This window comes from Crocodylus siamensis, chromosome 4, assembly GCF_052110815.1.
Source record: "Crocodylus siamensis isolate JL-2025a chromosome 4, ASM5211081v1, whole genome shotgun sequence".
NCBI classification, from domain to species: Eukaryota; Metazoa; Chordata; order Crocodylia; family Crocodylidae; genus Crocodylus; species Crocodylus siamensis.
Genome location: NC_143398.1, coordinates 246,857,203 through 246,875,477, shown reverse-complemented (window position 1 = coordinate 246,875,477; position 18,275 = coordinate 246,857,203). Strand labels below are relative to the sequence as shown.

The following is an 18,275-nucleotide window of genomic DNA, read 5'->3' as shown; positions in this document are numbered from 1 at the left end:
CCATTAAAGACCCGGGCCCCTCCCCCACCGACCAGGAGCCGCCCCCACCTCCACGCGGCGCCGCTCTAGACCTCCACTTCCGGTGCACTCCATGGTTCCCCCCCCCACCTCTCCCGGCGTCCCGCTTCCGGCTTCCGGCTCCACCCCCTCCCGGCCGACGGGCGGCACCATAGAGAGGCGCGAGTCGGGGGTAGAGCGGTGGGCGCTGCGCGGGCACCATAGAGATGGGCCGCCCGGGGGGCAGAGTGGGCCGTGCCCTGCAGGTCAGGGGGGGCCGTGCTCGGAGGAAGGACCTGGGGTTGGGGGGGGGCCTGGGGTCCCCAGGGTCCAGCCCCCTAGGAGGTTCAGGCCCCTGCGGCTGGAGGTGGGCACAGTTGGGTTGGTATCCCCCCGCGGGGACCCCCCAGGCTGAGGTGGGGGGCCCTGAGGCCACACAAGAGATTCCCCCATGCAGTGGGGTGCGGGGGCAGGCAGCGTGTGTCCCCCCCATCCCATAAGGTCCCTGGCCTGTTATAGGGCTGAGACCCCAAGGGGGGGCAAACTCCTTTATGGGGGGGCTGGACCTTCCTGGAGGGGTTCAGGCCTGTTATGGGGGGCTGAGACCCCAAGAGGGGGCAAGCCCTGTTATGGGGGGGGTCTGGGGCTGTCACCCTGTGAGTGCTGCAGGACTCACCCGTGGGGAACCGCCTGGGTGGGGGTCCTGGCCCCCGCGAGGGATTTGGGATGTCCCTGCAGGCATGCTGTCCTAGTGCTAGCAACTATGTCTGCAGCCCCCCCGCATGCTTCCCCTCTCCCCCGTCCCTGCCTTCGTCGGCCAGCAGGAGACACAGGCGACCGGGTGACGGTTCCCCCGCTCTCCCCACAGCGCTGCCAGGGCTTGGGGCACTTTGTTGGCCAGCCACGGGGAGCTGCTGCTCCGTCAGCTTCAGGTGGCAGCTCGTAGCCCCAGAGCGCGGGATGCTTAGCAGCTTCGGAGCCTTCCCCGTGATCCCGGGGAGACCTCAGGGAGGCTGACACAGTCACGGGTCCTCAGGTCCCTCCAGCCCTCGGGTTTCTGCCCCCAGAGCCCCTGAGATCGGGCCCTGCCCGAGCCGTAGTGAAGGAGTGCCCCAAATAAGCCCATGAGAACCTTGGCTGTCTCGGTGCCGCTGTCCTGAGAGTCCCTGCGTGGCGTGGGGGGGGATGGGATTCAGCGGTGCCTGGTCTCTCCCTTGCAGAGCTTGGCTCCTCCATGGCACAGCGCAGCGGCCTGAGCAGGAGTGCCAGGAGATGAGCGCGGAGACGGTGGCTTCAGACATGGACGCCCTGTGCCCTGAGCTACTGCTCCCTGCCCCAGCAGACACAGGGCGCAGCAGAGGCCCTGACGCTGGCAAGGTGGAGCCGTCGGCACTGGCTGTGAGGCAGAGCCTGTTGCTGGCGGAGGGGGCGCCCGCGGGAGTGCAGGACATGGAAATCTTCGTGGAGGCTGTGGCGGGCAATGTGGTGCTGAGCAACCCAGGCAGTGCCACAGGTACGGGCGGGCGGAGGCGTGCATGGGTTGTGGTCCCCGTGGTTTTGCATCTCAGCACTCCTTAGGCAGCTAGAACCAGGCCAAGGGGTCAGCCTGGCCTGGAGCTGCAGGCATTCACAGAGCAGGCAGGAACCGTCTGGGGGCCGACCTGAGCCCGCAGACCCTGGGCTGTCAGCAAGGGCCGGACACATGAACTTGCACCGAGCAGACCCCGGCGTTTGTACATAGATGCGAGTTACCCCAGGGACTGGAGCACAGAATCACAGAGCCGGGGGGCTGGCAGGGATCTGTGGAGGTCACCTAGTCCCAGCCCAGCCTGAGGCAGGATCTGCCCAGACAAACCCTGTGGGTGACATCGGAGCCACACGACACAGTCGCCCCTGACACAGCCTCGGGCATCGCCTCCACCCCTGTCCCTGGGAAACCAAGGGGGCTGTAGCGACCAACGTCCTGCTGCTGCCAGGGAGGTTGGTGGGTGCTGGAGAGAGCCCAGGCTGTGCCCTCACTGCAGAGGGAGGGGAAATCCCCCCTGGCCGGGCCAGGCTGAGCAGGGGGCAAATCCCTGCCTGCCCCACCAAGGCAGCGTGAGTGTTGGGGTGAGTGCTGCAGTGGGGGCACAGCCTGGGCCTGGGCTCTCTCCAGCACCCTGGCAGCAGCAGGACGTTGGTTGCTACAGCCCCCTTGGTTTCCCAGGGACAGGGGTGGAGGCGATGCCCGAGGCTGCGTCAGGGGCGACTGTGTCGTGTGGCTCCGATGTCGTCCACAGGGTTTGTCTGGGCAGATCCTGCCTCAGGCTGGGCTGGGACTAGGTGGTCCTCCAGCCAGGACCCTGTGGGGCTGAGTCCCTGCAAGAGCATTGGTACAGGCCCAGCCTGGGCTGCAGCCAGCACCTCGCGGGGTGGGGCACTTACAACCAGGGTTGATGTCTCAGCAGCTGACTACAAGGAGACGGGGGAAGCCGCAGTGGCAATGCTTGGCCTTTGGATCCAGCCTGTGGCCTGCGTTGTCTGACCTGTGGGGCTCCCTAGGGGTCTGAATATCAGGCAGTGGGGCAGCACTGTGCTCCCAGCCATTGAAGCAGCCACTGCTTCCCCCTGCAAGCAACCGTGGGGACTCGCAAGGAGCCTCACAGACTGGATGACATAGAGCCATGCCAGGTTGGATCCAGCCTGTGGACTGATAGAGCCGGATAGGTAGAATCCCCTGCATTAAATCAGTGGCTGTGGCAGGATGGGCTGCAAACGCACCACACCTTCCCCAGGGTCCCTTCTCCTGGGGGAGCGCTACAGAGGAGCCAGGCTGGTTGCCCTGGTTTCCTTTGGTGGAGGGCAGACTGGTCCCTCTGATGTAGATGGGGCTTGTAACTGTTCCCTGAGACTTTCACTGCTCTGCTCAGCACCAGCCTGTCTGCTGTGTTTGGGTCTGCCTAGCAGCAGCCTTCATAGTGGGGATATGGGTCTGCTGGGCACAGGCCCAAAGCCGGCCCACCCCTCCCAGTCTCCAGAGCTCATCGTCCTCCTCATCTTCAGCTCACAGTCCAGAGGCGACATGCTCCCGGTCTGGGCCACGGCGGCGGTAACACGCTCCTGCTCTCCATCTCGCCCCTGCAGAGGTCTTGGTCAAGGTGGTGGAGCTGTACTTTTGTGAGCGATGCAGCCAGAGCTTCTCCGACCCCGGCCTGCTCACCCAGCACCAGTGCCTCACACTGGTAGCCCCTGAGTCCCTGGAGCTGCCCAGTGCACCCCAGCTGGCAGCACCCACCACCGAGGGACCTGGAGTGGGTCCAGGCCTCTGCCAGGAACTGCCCCAGAGGTTGCCGGAAACAGGTGGGCAGGACAGAGACCTCAACTGCCCGGATGAGCACCTGCTGTGCCCCATCTGCCAGGTGGATTTTGCACTCCCCAGCAAACTCAAAGAGCACTTCAAGACACACCGTAATTCCATGGTCACCCTGGCATGCCCTGCGCCAGGCTGCCCCTTCCTGCCTGGGGACCGCAGGCAGCTGCGTGGGCATGTGCGGCGCATGCACCAAGCAATACCCATCTCCTGCGTTTACCGTGCCTGCCCCATGCTCTTCCTGAGCCACCCAGCTATGGAGGAGCATCACCGCAGCCACTTCCCCTTCCACTGCACTCACTGCCCGTTCGTCAGTGCCAACATCAAGCTCTTCCGGCAGCACACGAAGAGCCACTGCCCTGAGCCAGCGGGGGCCACAGAGATCTTCCTGGATGTGGCAGGAATCAGGGAGACCCTCCCAGAGTTATTGGAGGCTGGGGAGCCCCACAGCCCTGGCATGCATGACTTTGCCACCGGGACTGGTAAAGTCCCATGTGAGTGCCTCTGCTGGACCCTAGTATCTGTTGGGGGGGCAGGACAGCTGGGAAGTGGCATACGAGCAGATGCAGCAGGGAGAGGGGCTGGCTTCAATGTTGGCTGTGGTGACCCAGCACTGGTTACAGCCTCCCGACCCACCCTTGCCTGCCAGGGAGAGGTGTGCCAGACTCGTTGAGGGGGGAACTGTAGGGTTGACTCTCCCAGCTCAGTCCTCTGGCCTTAGAGTTCAGGATGGGTCTTGCTGCACTGTGCTGATGGGGCTACGGAAAGTCCAGGAGATACTGGGTTTCCTGGGCTGGAAGGAGAGAGCGGGATCTTTTGTGGCCCTGGGGTCCCCTGCACGTGCCTGCCTGGTGTCTCCCTTTCTGGGCTCCTCTTGCAAGTTGGGGTTAGAAATGTGCCAGGTGGAGAGAGAGGAGGGATCAGGGCTGCTGCTGTGGAGCTGAGCCAGGGGTTATTCCCCAGCAGCTGCTTCTGCTCCATGGGATGGGAAACAAGATCTCTGGGAGCAGGGTAAGAGGTGGTTCATTGAGTCAGACAGCCAATGCACTCTTTTCCTGCAGCCGATGACAAGGCCTCCAGGGAGGCAACGTGTTCCCTTGACCCACCAGCCTGGGATGGCAGCCACAGCGCCCCCGAGGACACTGCCAATGAAGACGGACAGGTGTCGGCTGGGGAGGACGATTCTGAGAGCAGCGGGGATGAGTCTCTGGACGAGGAGGAGGGCGAGAGCACCGGTGAGGCAGCCACCAGGAAGGCCAAGGCCCCTCGGGCCCAGCGGTTCAAAGGTAGAGTCCCCCAGTGCCCCGCTGGGTGCCTCCAGGGTGGCCCTGTGGGCAGCCGAGTTGGTGTTCGGGCTCCCCCTGACAGCAGCACATGTGTGATGGGGGCCAGAGAACGCAACTGATGAAGAAGCCTGGTGGGGAAGGCGGGAGTCCCTTGGTCCCACCATTTCATGCCATGATGGCTTGAGCATGGGACCACATTGCTCTTGTGGCCAGCGTCATGAAATCCCAGTTGCCTTGGCCGAGCTAGTGCCTGGTGTGTGCCACCCTGGCTGACATGTCACAGGGCAGGGTAGGACAGTGGTGTGAGCTGTGGCACCTGACTGCTTGCTGGGATGTGGGGATGAGCAGGCCTCAAGTATTTGGTGGGGGGCAGTTGGAGCTTGATCCTACAAGGTCTCTGTCCTGGGGAGCAGGAGCTGTTAGAGGTTAGGGGCCAGCTACAGTCAGGAGGCAGAGGGTTCTAAGGGACCAGGACATAGGCAGTCACCTGTGAGAGGCATGAGCTGGGGGTGGGTGGGTCAGGGACAGGAGAGAGGTTTCAGCCTAGAGTCAGTGGCTAGGGGGGCCAGAGTAGGCAGCTTTAGCTGTATGGCACTGGGACGTGGACAGTGACCATGCCAGATCCAGCAGCCACTGTCAAAGGGCAGGTGTTGTCTGCATTGGACTTGGGAGCAAGGAGTCGCAGACAGGACCTGAGTGCCAGAATGAAGCTGGTAGGCAGGACCCAGGGGCCAGGATACCGGAAAGCGACAGGATGGGACCGAAGAACAAAGAGCCTAGGGTGACCAGAGGCCTCTGATAGGCACTGAGTGGGCAGCAGGGGCCATCATTAGGCCACTGGTACCAGGCCACTGGGTGATTGAGGCTGCCTGGTGGCAGCTTCACCTGCCTGCTGCCCTGGCGCCTGCCGAGGGCATGAGCTGCACAGGGCTTGAGGCACCCGACCCCAGCATGGCGCTGGACTTGTAGAATTCCAGAGCCGTGGGGCTGGCAGGGACCTGTGGGGCCACATCCAGTCCAAGCCTTGCCTGAGGCAGGATCAGCCCCATCCAAGCCAGCCCAGACAGATTTGTCCTTTAAACTATACATAAAGTGACCACCATAGAAGGATAGAGAAGGACCGCCGCCCCCGCCCCCCCTCACATCTAGCCCAACCCCTGCCTGAAGCAGGATCAGCCCTGTCCAGACCAGCCCAGGCCATAATTTAACCATAAACTAAATTCTACATAAGACAACCATTAGCCCTGGCACAGCACAGACCTCACACCCAACCGTGCACCCAGGAAAGCAGGGGACCACAGCTCCCACCCCCCTGCTTCTATAAAAGGGTGTTGATACCCACTCCAGAGCCCCCAGACTGACCGGGGGAAAATCCCTTCCTGCCCCCAAATGTGGTGATAAGTCTGACCCTGAGCAGAGGAGCAAGACACTGTAGCCAGGACCCTCTGGTTTTGATCCCAACAGGAGCATTTGCACAGCCCAGTCCCCATCTCCATCCCCAGCCTGGGCTGCAGCAGCACCCAGCACCTCTGAGGGAGGCTTAAAACCCTCCTGGTACATGGAACAGCAAGAGGCGGGCAGCCAGCACAGCCCCAGCCTGGACACCCCCAGCAAAGCACAGGCATCGCTGCACCTCGACCCTCCCTGCCCAGCCCCCGTCAAGCCTCTCCTTGCACCCTCCTGTGCTGCAGAGCCCTTCCACCCCAGGAAGTCTCCTCTGCTGCCTCACTATTCTATCAGTTTTCTCTGAAGGTCTCAGGCTGCTCGGTCCTGTGTTTGAAGGGCCACGGATCTAACCTAAGCTACCTAGTCCTGTGCCCAGGGACGGCCAGGTGCCTTTGGCCTGCAAGGTGCACTGGGGGCCTTTCACCCTGAGTCCAGGTTGCCCATGTGGATAGGCACGCCTGCCTTGGGGACAACCAGCTGGTGCTCAGAGCAGGCAGCCTGGATGAAGCCCTGCTGCCTCAGGATCTGGAGCGGGAGTGACTCCAGGACTCTGACATGCCAGCTCCCTGAGCCCTTACAACCTGGTGCGGCTTGAGACGATGACTACAGGGGCACACGTGTGCGGTGGGAGCAGCCAGAGGGCTTTAACAGAGCTGTCAAAGCCAGCACTAGTCGAATTATAAAGCACACACCAGCGTGCTCAGGGGGCCGGTCTCAGCTCCTGCCCCCTCAGTGTGGACTGGAGCATTGGTGGTTGGTCAAAGTGGATCGTGCCTGTACAAGCAGTTACCAGAACGGGAGCCGAAGTCAAGCCGGGCATCTGCAGTGCAGTGGAGTCAAGCGGTAGCAGTAGGAGGGTTTCCTTTGGTCACTCATCCCGCTCCTACACTGGTGGTCTTGCTCGGAGTAGCACCCTGTTCTTGCTGGCCATGCTTGAGCTGTTACCTCTGGGGCTTGTCTCCAGGGAACCAGACTGGGAGCTTGGTGCCCTGCCTTGCCCTGCCTGGCTGCATCTCAGTTCACTGGGTCCCTGGCAGCCAGATGGCCACAGTGAACAGCCACTCGCATGCAGCTCTCCCCCAGGCTGCTCACAGAATCAGCAGTGGGGCTGGAAGGGACCTCCAGAGGTCACATGGAGTCCAACGCCCAACCTCGGACTTGCACCCAGGCTGAGCAGGGGACAGATCCCTGCCTGCCCCCTTCCCCAAGGCAGTGTGAGTGGGGGGCAAGAGCCTGCAGCCTGCGGGGCTGAGTCTCAGCAGGAGCATTGGCACAGCCCTAACCTGGGCTGCAGCCAGCACCCAGCGCTGCTGAGGGACAGAAAAAACAATACCTGCAGCAACAGGAGGGGGAGAAATCCCTTCCTGGACACACATGGCAACCAGCAAAGCCCAGAAGCCTGGAAGACCCCAGGGCCCTTGACTGGCTTGCAGCCTGAAGACAGCAGACACAGCTCAGGGTGTTGTACCCTCTGACTGTGTGGTCAGAAGGGCCCTTCTGTGCCCCCTGCATGAACTAAGAACAACTGAGCTGCCCTGTGCTGGCTCAGCCCCAGGTCCACCCTGCCCCGTGTCCCAGGGCAGAGCGGAGCTGGAAGGCAAATGCCTGGGGCCGAGCAGGGCTTTCCCGTTCCTCCAGCATGGAGGGTCCTGGCACGGCTGGTGCAGAGGCCAGGCCCCTCACTCCCTGCCCCAGCGCTCCCCGCGCCCCTTTCCTCCCCACACATGTCTGGTCCCCGGTGGATCTGGCTGCACTTTCAGCTCTGCCACGTCTGGGGCCACGAGTCCCCACCCCTTGAATGCCCCGTGAGGGGACAGCACGGCCTGGGCTTGGTTGGCAGCTGCAGGCCTGCTTGTCCCATGCTGGGACCCAGCTCTGTCTAGGCAGAGATAGGCAGGAATAAACCCCGGGGACTTTCTGTTCCTCATTCAGTGCGGTGCAAACCGTGCTCCTGTCCCCTCCAGCATCTCTCCTAGGCCTGGCCTCAGTCTCTGCTCCTTGGGAAGCCCCTCTGCAGCCCCCAGCCTCCTTGCTACCCTGCTCTGCACCTTCTCCAGGTCTTCACTCTCCTGAGGCTGTGGGGAAAAGAGCTGGGCACCGGTTCAAGGTGTGGATGCCTTATGGTCTTATAAAGGGGCCTCATGATGCTTCCCATTGTGTTCACAGTTCCCTTCTTCATTGTCCCAAACCTGTTTGCCTGTTTGCTGACTGCTGAGCATGGACCTGATGTGTTTAGTGACCTGTCCCCAATGCTGAACAGGAGCCAGCAGTGCGCTCATGGTGCCAAGAAGGTGACCAGCATCCTGGGCTGCGTCACTAAGAGCGGTGCCAGCAGGTGGAGGGCAGTGATTCTTCCACTCTGTTCAGCACTGGGGAGGCCACATCTGGAGTCCTGTGTCCAGCTGTGGGCCCCCACTACAGAAGGGATGTGGACACATTGGAGAGAGTCCAGCGGGGACAACAAAAATGGTTCAGGGGCTGTGGGACAGGACTGGTGAGGAGAAGCTGAGGAAACTGGGCTGATTGAGTCTGGAGAAGAGAAGACCAAGGGGGATTGAATAGCAGCCTTCACCTCCCTGCAGGGGGTTGCAAAGAGGATGGAGCTGGACTGTTCTCAGTGGGGGCAGACGACAGGACAAGGAGCAATGGGCTCAAGTTGCAGCAAGGAAAGTTCAGGCTGGATATTAAGAAAAACTTTCTCACGTGGAGGGTGGTGAAGCACTGGAACAGGCTATCCAGAGAGGTGGTGCAGTCTCTATCCTTGGTGGGGTTTAAGCTCCAGGTAGACAAAGCCTTGGCTGGGATGTAGCTGGGGCTGGTCCTGCTTGGTCACCAGGTGTGATCTCCTGAGGTCTCTTCCCACCCTCGCAGTCTGTGGAAGCGCTTCCTACCACTGATCGTCTGTGTTGCCCTTCTCTGCACCTTCTCTAGTTGTCCAGTTGAAGGCGTGGGACCAGAGCTGGTCACCGGATTCAAGGTGCAGATGCCCCGTAGAGTTGTAAAGAGAGATCGTGATACTTTATCTCGGCCTCTTTAATCCTCCGTTTCCAAGCTGGCCGTGGCACTTTACTTCCCTCTCTCACACCTGGGGATAGTCCTCTCCCATCTCCCACTGCTCTGGGTGGCACAGCTCTCTTTGGGATCTAGCCGGGGAGTCAAGGGCAGGCCCTGGGCTTTCCCCAGGTGCAGGCTGATGCCCATTTACTTTGCAGGGGATGTGGCGGAGGGCTCGGAGTCCCTGTTCAAGACCCATATGTGCCCCGAGTGCAAGCGGTGCTTCAAGAAGCGGACGCACCTGGTGGAGCACCTGCACCTGCACTTCCCTGACCCCAGCCTGCAGTGCCCCAACTGTGGAAAGTTCTTCACTAGCAAGAGCAAGCTGAAGATCCACCTGCTGCGGGAGACAGGAGAGAAGGCCCACCGGTGCCCTCTGTGCCAGTACTGCTCGGTGGAGAGGAATGCCCTCAACCGCCACATGGCCAGCATGCATGAGGGCATCTCCAACTTCTACTCAGATGTCTACGCCTGCCCCGTGTGCCAGGAGCCCTTCAAGCTCAGCCAGGCCCTTAAGGAGCACCTCAAGAGCCACCAGACCGAGCCCAAGCGGCTTAGCTGCTTCGAGGGCGGCTGCGACTACAGCACAGAGGACCGCAAGGACTTCACGCGGCACCTCAAGGAAGCCCACAGCCTCAAGGCAGTGGAGTGCACGTACCACGCTTGCTCGCTGCTCTTCGGCACGGCCGAGGCCATGGAGACCCACCGCAAGACCCACTATGCCTTCCACTGCCAGCAGTGCGACTTCATCTGCTCCAACAAGCATGTCTTCCGCAAGCACAAGCGTCAGGGCCACCCCGGCAGTGAGCAGCTGCAGTGCGGCTTCTGCCCCTACACCACCTTCAACCCCGTGGAGTTCCACGACCACCTGGGCAAGATGCACGCCCACGAGAAGATCCACAAATGCGGCGAGTGCGGCTTCGCCACAGCGCACAAGAGGGTGCTGATGCGCCATGCGCTCCTGCATACTGGTGTGTGGCCCTGGCCAGGGGTGGGGGAGGCGGGAATCAGGGCCTTCTCTAGTGACCTGCCACTGCCAGGGCTACACCGACAGCCAGACTCCTGGGTTCCACCCCTGGCACTGGGAGGGGTGCAGGGTGTGGTAAGCCAGGAGGAAAGGGGGTGCCCTCCCCAGCGCTGGGGGTCGAAGGCTTTCTTGCCAGGGCTTTTGGGGCTGGCACCGACCTGTCATAGGGCCTGCGGGTCAGTCATGGTGCAAGCAGATGGTTGCCGTGTCTAGCTCTAGCAGTATGCAGCCCACCCAGCTCCATCCTATGGGGCCAGTGCGTGTGGGCACGAGCATTTGCACACCTCTGACCTGGACAGAGGGCCACAAGGGCTTTGGCACAACCCAGGAACCCAGCACATTGCAGCCAGGGCCTGGCACCTTCCTGCCTCCTCTTGGGGGGTGTCTGCATCGCTGGGTGCCAGTCAGCAGGGACACCAGGATCATCCTGGATCAGACCATGGGTCAGTCTTGCCCGTGGCAGAGAAGCCTGCCCTGGGGACAGCTCGGGGGCCAAAGCTTCTGATCCCAGCAGCCACGGCTGCTCTAGGGCTTCCTCTCCCCTGTGCCCCAGATGGACTCTGTCCCGGGACACCAGTGCCTCATGATGGTTGCCCCTTCCCCAGGAAGGCTGGGCCAGGCTGTCCTGTCCCCCTACCTGCCCCTCTGGTAACAGGCTTCTTCCCACAGGGGAGAAACCTCACAAGTGCGAGCAGTGTGACTTCACATGCCGGGATGTGAGCTACCTGTCCAAACACATGCTGACCCACTCCAGTGCCAAGGACTTCATGTGCACGGAGTGCGGCTACGTTACCAAGTGGAAGCACTACCTCAACGTGCACATGCGCAAGCACACTGGGGACCTCAGGTACAACCCGGAGCAGCTGGGGGGAGGACTGAGCCAGGTAGTGGAGCCCAGAGGGGCAGCAGGTGGGGCTGGCAGCACCTTGATATGTGCCAGCCTTGTCTTGGGGTCACCTGTGTGGCCCTGGGGGGGTGACCCCAGGCCCTCTATGTGGGAGCAGCCCAGAGGTGTTCGGGGCCAGATGGGCTACCCAGGCCTCATGCTCAGCCGCTAGATGGACCTTTTGAGGCCCGGAGACTGGTGCCTGACTCCCTGCATGGACAAGGCAGCACAGAGGCACACGGGAGGGACTGGGGAAGCACACTGAAAGGCAGAGCTAGGCCCAATCCTGAGGGGATCCAGGGGGGGCAGAGGGGCTGCTGTGACCCGGCTCTGGCCATTTCTTCCCCCCGCTTCCACTCCCGGCAGGTACCAGTGCAACCAGTGCTCGTACCGGTGCCACCGGGCTGACCAGCTGAGCAGCCACAAGCTGCGGCACCAGGGCAAGAGCCTGATGTGCGAGGTGTGCGGCTTCGCCTGCAAGCGCAAGTATGAGCTGCAGAAGCACGCACAGGCCAAGCATGCACAGGGCTACCAGGCACCTGTCTTCCAGTGCCGCTACTGCAGCTACCAGAGCAAGTATAAGCAGGCGCTGCGCAGCCACGAGAACTGCAAGCACACGCAGCAGCGCGAGTTTCGCTGTGCCCTCTGCACCTACTGTACCTTCAGCAACACCAGCCTCTTCTTCCACAAGCGCAAGGCCCATGGCTACGTGCCTGGTGACAAGGACTGGCTGCAGCACTACGCCAGCAAGGAGCAGGAAGCCGGTGCACCCCATGGGGCCACAGGATGTCACACTGGGGAGGAGCCATGGCAGGGGGCCAGCTTGGAGCCCCCAGAGGAAGAGGAGGATGGTGAACCAGCCGGCGTAGAGTCCCTGCCGGAGCTAGCCACAGGACAGCAGGAAGGCGGCACGAACGTGGCGACAGAGGAGGGTGGGACATCCAGTGAGGCCGTGAATGGCTGCACACTGCATTTGGAGACACTGGAGGTCTCGGCACAGGTGGTGCTGGAGGGCATGGCCCCTGCAGAGGCTCTGGGCTGCAAGGACCCTGGGGCTGGGTATGGCATCCTGAGTGCCGCTGAGGCCTTGGCACTAGAGGACGGCACCCCTGGGCTGGAGGACATCGCTGACTTTGAGGAAGAGCCGGACGTGGCTGGGGCACCCGAGGGCAATGTGGGCAGCCCCAGCCTAGAGGGGAGCCCAAGCCAGCACCCATTGGAGGGGCCTGGAGATCCCATTGCAGGGCAGGACCCTGCTTCACCCACAGCCACCGGGATGGGAGAGGAGAGTGGCCAAACCACGACAGCAGGGACGGAGGAGGGTGGCGGCAAGCCCGGGGACGAGCCAGCGGCAGAGTGGGAGTTGCGGGCGCTGCGGCAGCAAGACAAGGAGCAAGCGGAGACACTGGTGCTGGAGGGGCGCGTGCAGATGCTAGTGGTGCAGACGGAGCGCCAGGTGTTCACCTGCCGTGCCTGCCCCTACGTCACACGCAAGGAGCGCGCGCTGGCCCTGCATGCCAAAGCTGGCTGCCAGGCCCGGCGCACCCCCCTCCTGTGCCACGGCTGCGGCGCCAGCTTCAAGCAGCAGCGTGGTCTCAACACCCACCTGCTTAAGAAGTGCCCCATCCTCCTCAAGAAGGGCCAGATGCCCAAGCCGCTGGGGCCGGAGCAGCCCAGGAATCCCCCGCAGGGCCCCCAGTCTGTGGCCGTGGAGGACAGCACAGGCGTCCTGGAGGCAGCAGAGGGGAGCCCGGAGCCTGGGGCCACAGAGGATGGCACGGAAGGGGCAGGGGGGAGCCAGGTCCCGGAGCCCTCCTTGGAAGCAGAGCCAGTGCCTGTGCACCCAGGCAGCCCCCTCCCTGAGGCCATGCTTCCGGGAGCCAGTCCAGCCACAGCGCTCCTGGCCCCTCCAGCCGTGGGCGAGATGGCACCGGAAGGTGCCGGTGCCCCTGCGAAGCCATCGGAGAAATACCGAGTGGAGCAGGGCAAGCTGCGCTGCAATGCCTGCGCCTTCAGCTGCTCCCGCCTGTCCACCATCACCTCACACGTGGCGGACGGCTGCCGGGGCCCAGCGCGGCTCCGCTGTGCCCTGTGCCCCCAGGGCTTCCACTCCCGGCGGGCGCTCAGGAGCCACTGCGCCCAGCAGCACAGCCAGCCCCAAGAGGCTGAGGGGCCTGGGAATGCTTGCCTGCGCCCCCGGCGCCGCCTGTCCTGCCCCAGCTGCCCCTTCACCTGCCAGCAGGAACGGGCCCTGCGGACACACGCGCAGCGGGGCTGTGGGACACGACGTGGCACTGTCCCCCCACCCCCCTCCCCTGCTGCGCCCCCCCTGCGGCGGCACCGACGCCCCCCCCGTGGGCGCTACAGCCAGCGCCCGGCGCTGCAGTGCAGGCAATGCGAGTTCACCTGCAAGCAGGCCCGGTGCCTGGGGCAGCACGTGCGTGTCAAGCACGAGGGCCTCAAGCCGCACCAGTGCCCCTACTGTGAATTCAGCACCACGCGACGCTACCGCCTGGAGGCCCACCAGTCGCTGCACACGGGCGTGGGGCGCATCGCCTGCGGCAGCTGCAGCCAGACCTTTGGCACCAACTCCAAGCTGCGGCTGCACCGGCTGCGAGTGCACGAGAAGACGCCCACACACTTCTGCCCGCTCTGCGACTACAGCGGCTACCTGCAGAACGACATCACCCGCCACATCAACAGCTGCCATCAGGGCGAGCCGCTGTACCCCTGTGCCCGCTGCGACTCCCGTTTCAGCTCGCCCACTGCCCTCAAGCAGCATGCACTGCGCCGCCATGCTGAGCCCGCTGCCTGCCGCTGCCCCCACTGCGGTCTGCAGTGCCGCAGCCTGGCCATGCTGCGGGGTCACGCCCGGCGCCAGCACCCGCCTCGCCTCGAGTGTGGGGCTTGTCACGAGGCCTTTGCGACCCGCCGCGACCTGGAGACGCATCGCCAGCAGCAGCACTTCAGCCATCGCTGTGGACTCTGTGGGTTTGCTGCCCGCGAGCGCCAGCAGCTGGTGCGGCACTACGTGGACAGCCATGAGCCACCGGCTGCTGCCCCTGCTGCTGACCGGCCCCTGGCCTGCCCCTCTTGCGACTTCACCTGCCGCCACCAGCTGGTCCTGGAGCACCACGTCAAGGGCCACGGTGGCACCCGTGTCTACAAGTGCTCTGACTGTGCCTACACCACCAAGAACAAGCAGAAGATCACGTGGCACATCCGCATCCACACAGGCGAGAAGCCTTACAAGTGCCACCTCTGTACTTACACCTGTGCCGACCCCTCACGCCTCAAGGTGAGCCTGCATAGGGAGCCTGGAGGTGCCCTGGGGCAAGGAGGGGGACCTCCTGGGGCTGTGCCTGTCTGGAAACCAGCTGCTTTGTGGCTGCAGGCCCACCGATCCCATGTATCTGTCAGCCAGGACCCCAACCGGATGGGTCTGTTATGATTAAGAGGCCTTTGGGTAGGGCCATGGGGCCACCCCCTGGGAGTGCTGAGCTGGGCACCTCAGCCCTGAGCTTCCCTAGGCCACTGCTCACACCTGGCGGGGTTGATGGCAGCTCTCGAGGTATGGCCAGCAAAGGCAGGGCTCTGTGGCACTTCCAGATGCACGGGTCTAGCTTCCACACAGCTCCTGGCAGCTTCTTGTCTCCAGGCCCTGCTGCGTTGTTTTGGCTGGGGGAAACCCAGGGGTGGGAGTTGGCACCAGGAGGGACAAGCCCAGCTCCTGGTAGCTGTAGGTACGAGCAGTGTAGCCAGGTATGGGAAGGCAGGTGGGTCCTAGGCCACAAGCTATGACCCGGTCTCTGCCCGATACTCCCCTGGAGCCACAGCTGAGTCCTTTACTGCCCCAGGTGGGGAGTGGGTGGCTAGTCCTGGCCTCTCCCTCCATGAGCACAGTCCTGATGCTCTCACCCCGCCTGAGGCAGGTGTCTGGGTGCTGAAGTGAAGCCCATCCCAGTCATGGGCTCTTCCAGGAACCGGTCCTTGTGGCCAGCAGAGCCCAAACGAGCTCAGCGTGGGCTGCTTGTTATGCCACGTGGTGTCAGCTTCACATTCTGCCTCCCCATATCATGGACACGGGGTAGACGCAGTCTTGGCCCCAGGGGCAGTGCCTCAGTGCACCTGCCCCAAAGGAGACAGCAATGGACAGCTGGGGGTGTGCTGGGGGGGAAACCACCAGCCACTGACTTGCCTACCCATCTCCACCTAGTACCACATGCGAATCCATAAGGAGGAGCGGAAATACCTGTGCCCTGAGTGCGGCTACAAGTGCAAGTGGGTGAACCAACTCAAGTACCACATGACTAAGCACACAGGTGAGTGCCAGGCGTGTGTGTGTGTGGTGGGGTAGGCTACAGGGCACAGCACTGCTCCGGCCATCCCCAGCCAGCCGGTGCCAGCCTGGCCAAGGGGTTGCGGGCAGTCTCCTTGGGAAGAGCAGACAGCTGGGTGCTGCCATAGGCTGGCTCCCAGTGGGGGATATGCCCTCTGCTCCCAGCAGCCACAGGGATGGGCACTGGGATACACCCACCTCCCCATGGGCAGGGGCTGGGCAGCAGCAGGACAACAGGCTGGACCATGCGGGGGCCCAGGGACATGGCAGGCTGTCCTCAGCCAGCTGGGCAGGGCTAAGACGGAGCTTTTGGGTGCTGGGGCCCTTGTCCTCACCCCTGCCAGCCAGAGCAGTGCCAGCCCATTGCCCCCAGCTTGGATGAACAGAGGTGGACCTGGCCCCATGGGAAGATTCTGAAAAGGGTGCAAGCAGTGAGGGGCATTATCACATGTGAAACAACATGTGTTTATCTCCAGCTAAAAAGAAACCAGAAGCTCTCCTACCACACCAGGGGCCTGGGCTGTCTCACTTAAGATAGAAGGCAGAACAGATACAATGACATGGGAATGGGTTAAAAACAACCTGCTGGGCTGTGAAATGGGAGCGTCATGACCAGGAGCAGCCAGCAGAGAGGGGAGCTTGATTGATGGAACTTTGAAACTTAAAAAGAAAGGGATGGGGGGGAGTGGTCATGAACACCTGCCCGATGAAGAGATTGGCAGGAATGGGGAGGTAATGATGAACCGGTGAAATCAATCGACTACCCTCTGCTGCCTGAATAGAAATGCTGCTGCTACTGCCAGGCTGTTGGGTTTAAGTTGCGGGTAAAGCTGGAGGGGCCCCAGGAGGGCACATTTCCTGCCCCCAAAGCAGTGGGGGGCTGAGCCTCGGGGGGGGGGGGGCAAGAGCTTCTAGCCAGGACCCTGCAGGGCTGAGTCCCAGCAGAAGCCACTGGCACAGCCTCAGCACAGCCCCAGCCTGGGCTCCAACCCCTGGATCCACCCCCGGGGACCTCAGGGTAGGGCCTGCATCCCCGCTCCCTGCTGACCCCCTTACTGCCACCATGCAGGCTTGAAGCCATACGGCTGCGAGGAGTGCGAGTACCGGACGAACCGGGCAGACGCGCTGCGGGTGCACCGGGACACGCGTCACCGGGAGGCACGGGCTCATATGTGTGAGCAGTGTGGCAAGGCCTTCAAGACGCGGTTCCTACTGCGCACGCACCTGAGGGCCCACAGCGAAGCTCGGCCCTACGTGTGCGGTGTGTGTCAGCGCGCCTTCCGATGGGCCGCCGGTCTGCGCCACCACTTTCTCACGCACACTGACCTGCGCCCCTTCTTCTGCCGTTTCTGTGCCTACCGTGCCAAGCAGAAGTTCCAGGTGGTCAAGCACGTCCGGCGCCACCACCCCGACTGCGCCAGCGCCGCCGACCCTGCCCAGGGTGTGGGCAAGGACCCAGGTGCCCCCACCCTGCATCTGCACGATGTCCAGCTGCATGGCCGGCCCCAGGACAATGGCGGAGGGGCCCCAGCTGAGCCCCAGGGGTAGCCTTCACCCTGCATCAAGTGCACGTGCATGTACAGGCCACTGTGTATACAGGATGTAACATAAATGGGAGCTGTGCTCATTTCTAACCTGGCTCTGGGGGTCACCGGGGGCAGGGTACCCCAGACACCTCTGGTCCGGTGGGGGGGGGGGGGGGGGGGGGGGGGGGGGGGGACAGGACACTAGTTTCCCAGGCGGGCACTGAATCCACCTGAGCCTGCTTGGCTGAGTAGAGCTTCCAGGCAGCCAGGCCCCAGGGCAGGGTGGCAAGGCAGTGCTGTGCTAGATGCCCAGGAGACCCCCTGCCCCACACCATCCCCAGACCCATTGCCTAGTACCCCCTCTTGTACTAGGGGCCTGGGGCAGCTCCCTGGGTTGTAGTGGAGCCATGGGGAGCCCCAGCCCCTCTCTACTCAGATGGGTCCATGCTGTAGATCCCCACAGAAGAGGGCCCCCACTGAGCCCAGCAGGCACCAGGGGTCTCCCAGCTAGTGGGTGCTGAGGCTGGATGGAGCTGTGAGCCATCCCCAAGACACTGGGACACATCTTCGTGTGACCACCTGGCCCAGCAGGTCTGGGCACCACACGAGCATGACCCTGGCTGCTGCCAGGGAAACTGAGGCACAGGGAGGCAGGGCCCAGCCCCAGCCAGCTGTGTGGCAAGAGGGGAGCAGGACATGGGGACATCCTTTGTGCTCCCTTGCCACCAGCCCTGCAAGGGGAGGCTGAATCGAGCAGGAAGCGACCCACCCTCACTAGTGCCCATGACAGCCCTGGGGACCTGGGAGAAGCAGGCTACAGCCCCTGGCATGGGCAGGGAGGGACCAGAACAAAGCAGGGACCTGGGACACACTCAGGAGGGTCTCAGCCCCAGGCTGGGTGTAGGGTGATGCCCTCCCTGCTGTGCTGGGTGCCTGGTAGCTCTGTCCCCAGCCCAGTGCTGGGGTGCAAGGAGTCTCTTCAGGAGGGGACGCAGCCGCTGGCACCTGCTGCCTCTGGGCAAGTGGCAGACATCGTTCTGGGCACCAGCAGCAGCAGATGCTGCAAACCCCAGAGTAACTACTGAGCAAGCGGCCAGAGCCTCCAAGGTGGTGGCGGAGGGGGGTGGTTCTGGGATCTCCCCGTGCCCCAGAGGGACAGGGCAGGCAGCCCGGTGTTGGGGTAAGCCAGCTGCAGCCACCCTGCTTGGTTGTGCCCAGCTGCCAGCCCTGCAGGTCCCTGGGCCTTGTGGGGCTCTCGCTGCTCTATGCCAGCTACAGCCTGTCCCGTTACCCCCAGAGCTCTCTCCAACCCCCACTCCCAGCCCAAAACACAGCCTGGCCAGCCCCACTCCTTTGCCCTGCAGG

The 18,275-nt window shown here is 63.1% G+C and overlaps 1 protein-coding gene across 3 annotated transcripts; it reads left to right on the top strand.

The window, feature by feature from the left end:
• The first annotated feature begins 149 nt into the window (after positions 1–149).
• Positions 150–17,018, top strand: ZNF142 (zinc finger protein 142). Of its 3 annotated transcripts, none has more exons than XM_090046153.1 (9): positions 150–263; positions 1,218–1,510; positions 3,121–3,336; positions 4,408–4,632; positions 9,291–10,103; positions 10,829–11,006; positions 11,412–14,343; positions 15,262–15,367; positions 16,454–17,018. In XM_090046153.1, the coding sequence occupies exons 2-9, from the start codon at positions 1,270–1,272 to the stop codon at positions 16,930–16,932; spliced, it is 5,190 nt and encodes a 1,729-aa protein (XP_089902279.1). In that variant the 5' UTR covers positions 150–263; positions 1,218–1,269; the 3' UTR covers positions 16,933–17,018. The 3 variants fall into 3 exon arrangements, with proteins under 3 accessions (XP_089902279.1, XP_089902277.1, XP_089902280.1); XM_090046151.1 differs by having other exon boundaries at positions 3,121–3,840; XM_090046154.1 differs by lacking the exon at positions 3,121–3,336.
• The last annotated feature ends 1,257 nt before the right edge of the window (positions 17,019–18,275 follow it).

What these genes read in the sequence shown, in the direction of transcription:
- ZNF142 (XM_090046151.1), top strand. Translation starts at nt 1,270, where the DNA reads ATGAGCGCGGAGACGGTGGCTTCAGACATGGACGCCCTGTGCCCTGAG. An exon ending in CCATGCGCTCCTGCATACTG is followed by an intron (nt 10,104 to 10,828) that starts GTGTGTGGCCCT and finishes TTCTTCCCACAG; the next exon opens with GGGAGAAACCTCACAAGTGC. An exon ending in CCACATGACTAAGCACACAG is followed by an intron (nt 15,368 to 16,453) that starts GTGAGTGCCAGG and finishes GCCACCATGCAG; the next exon opens with GCTTGAAGCCATACGGCTGC.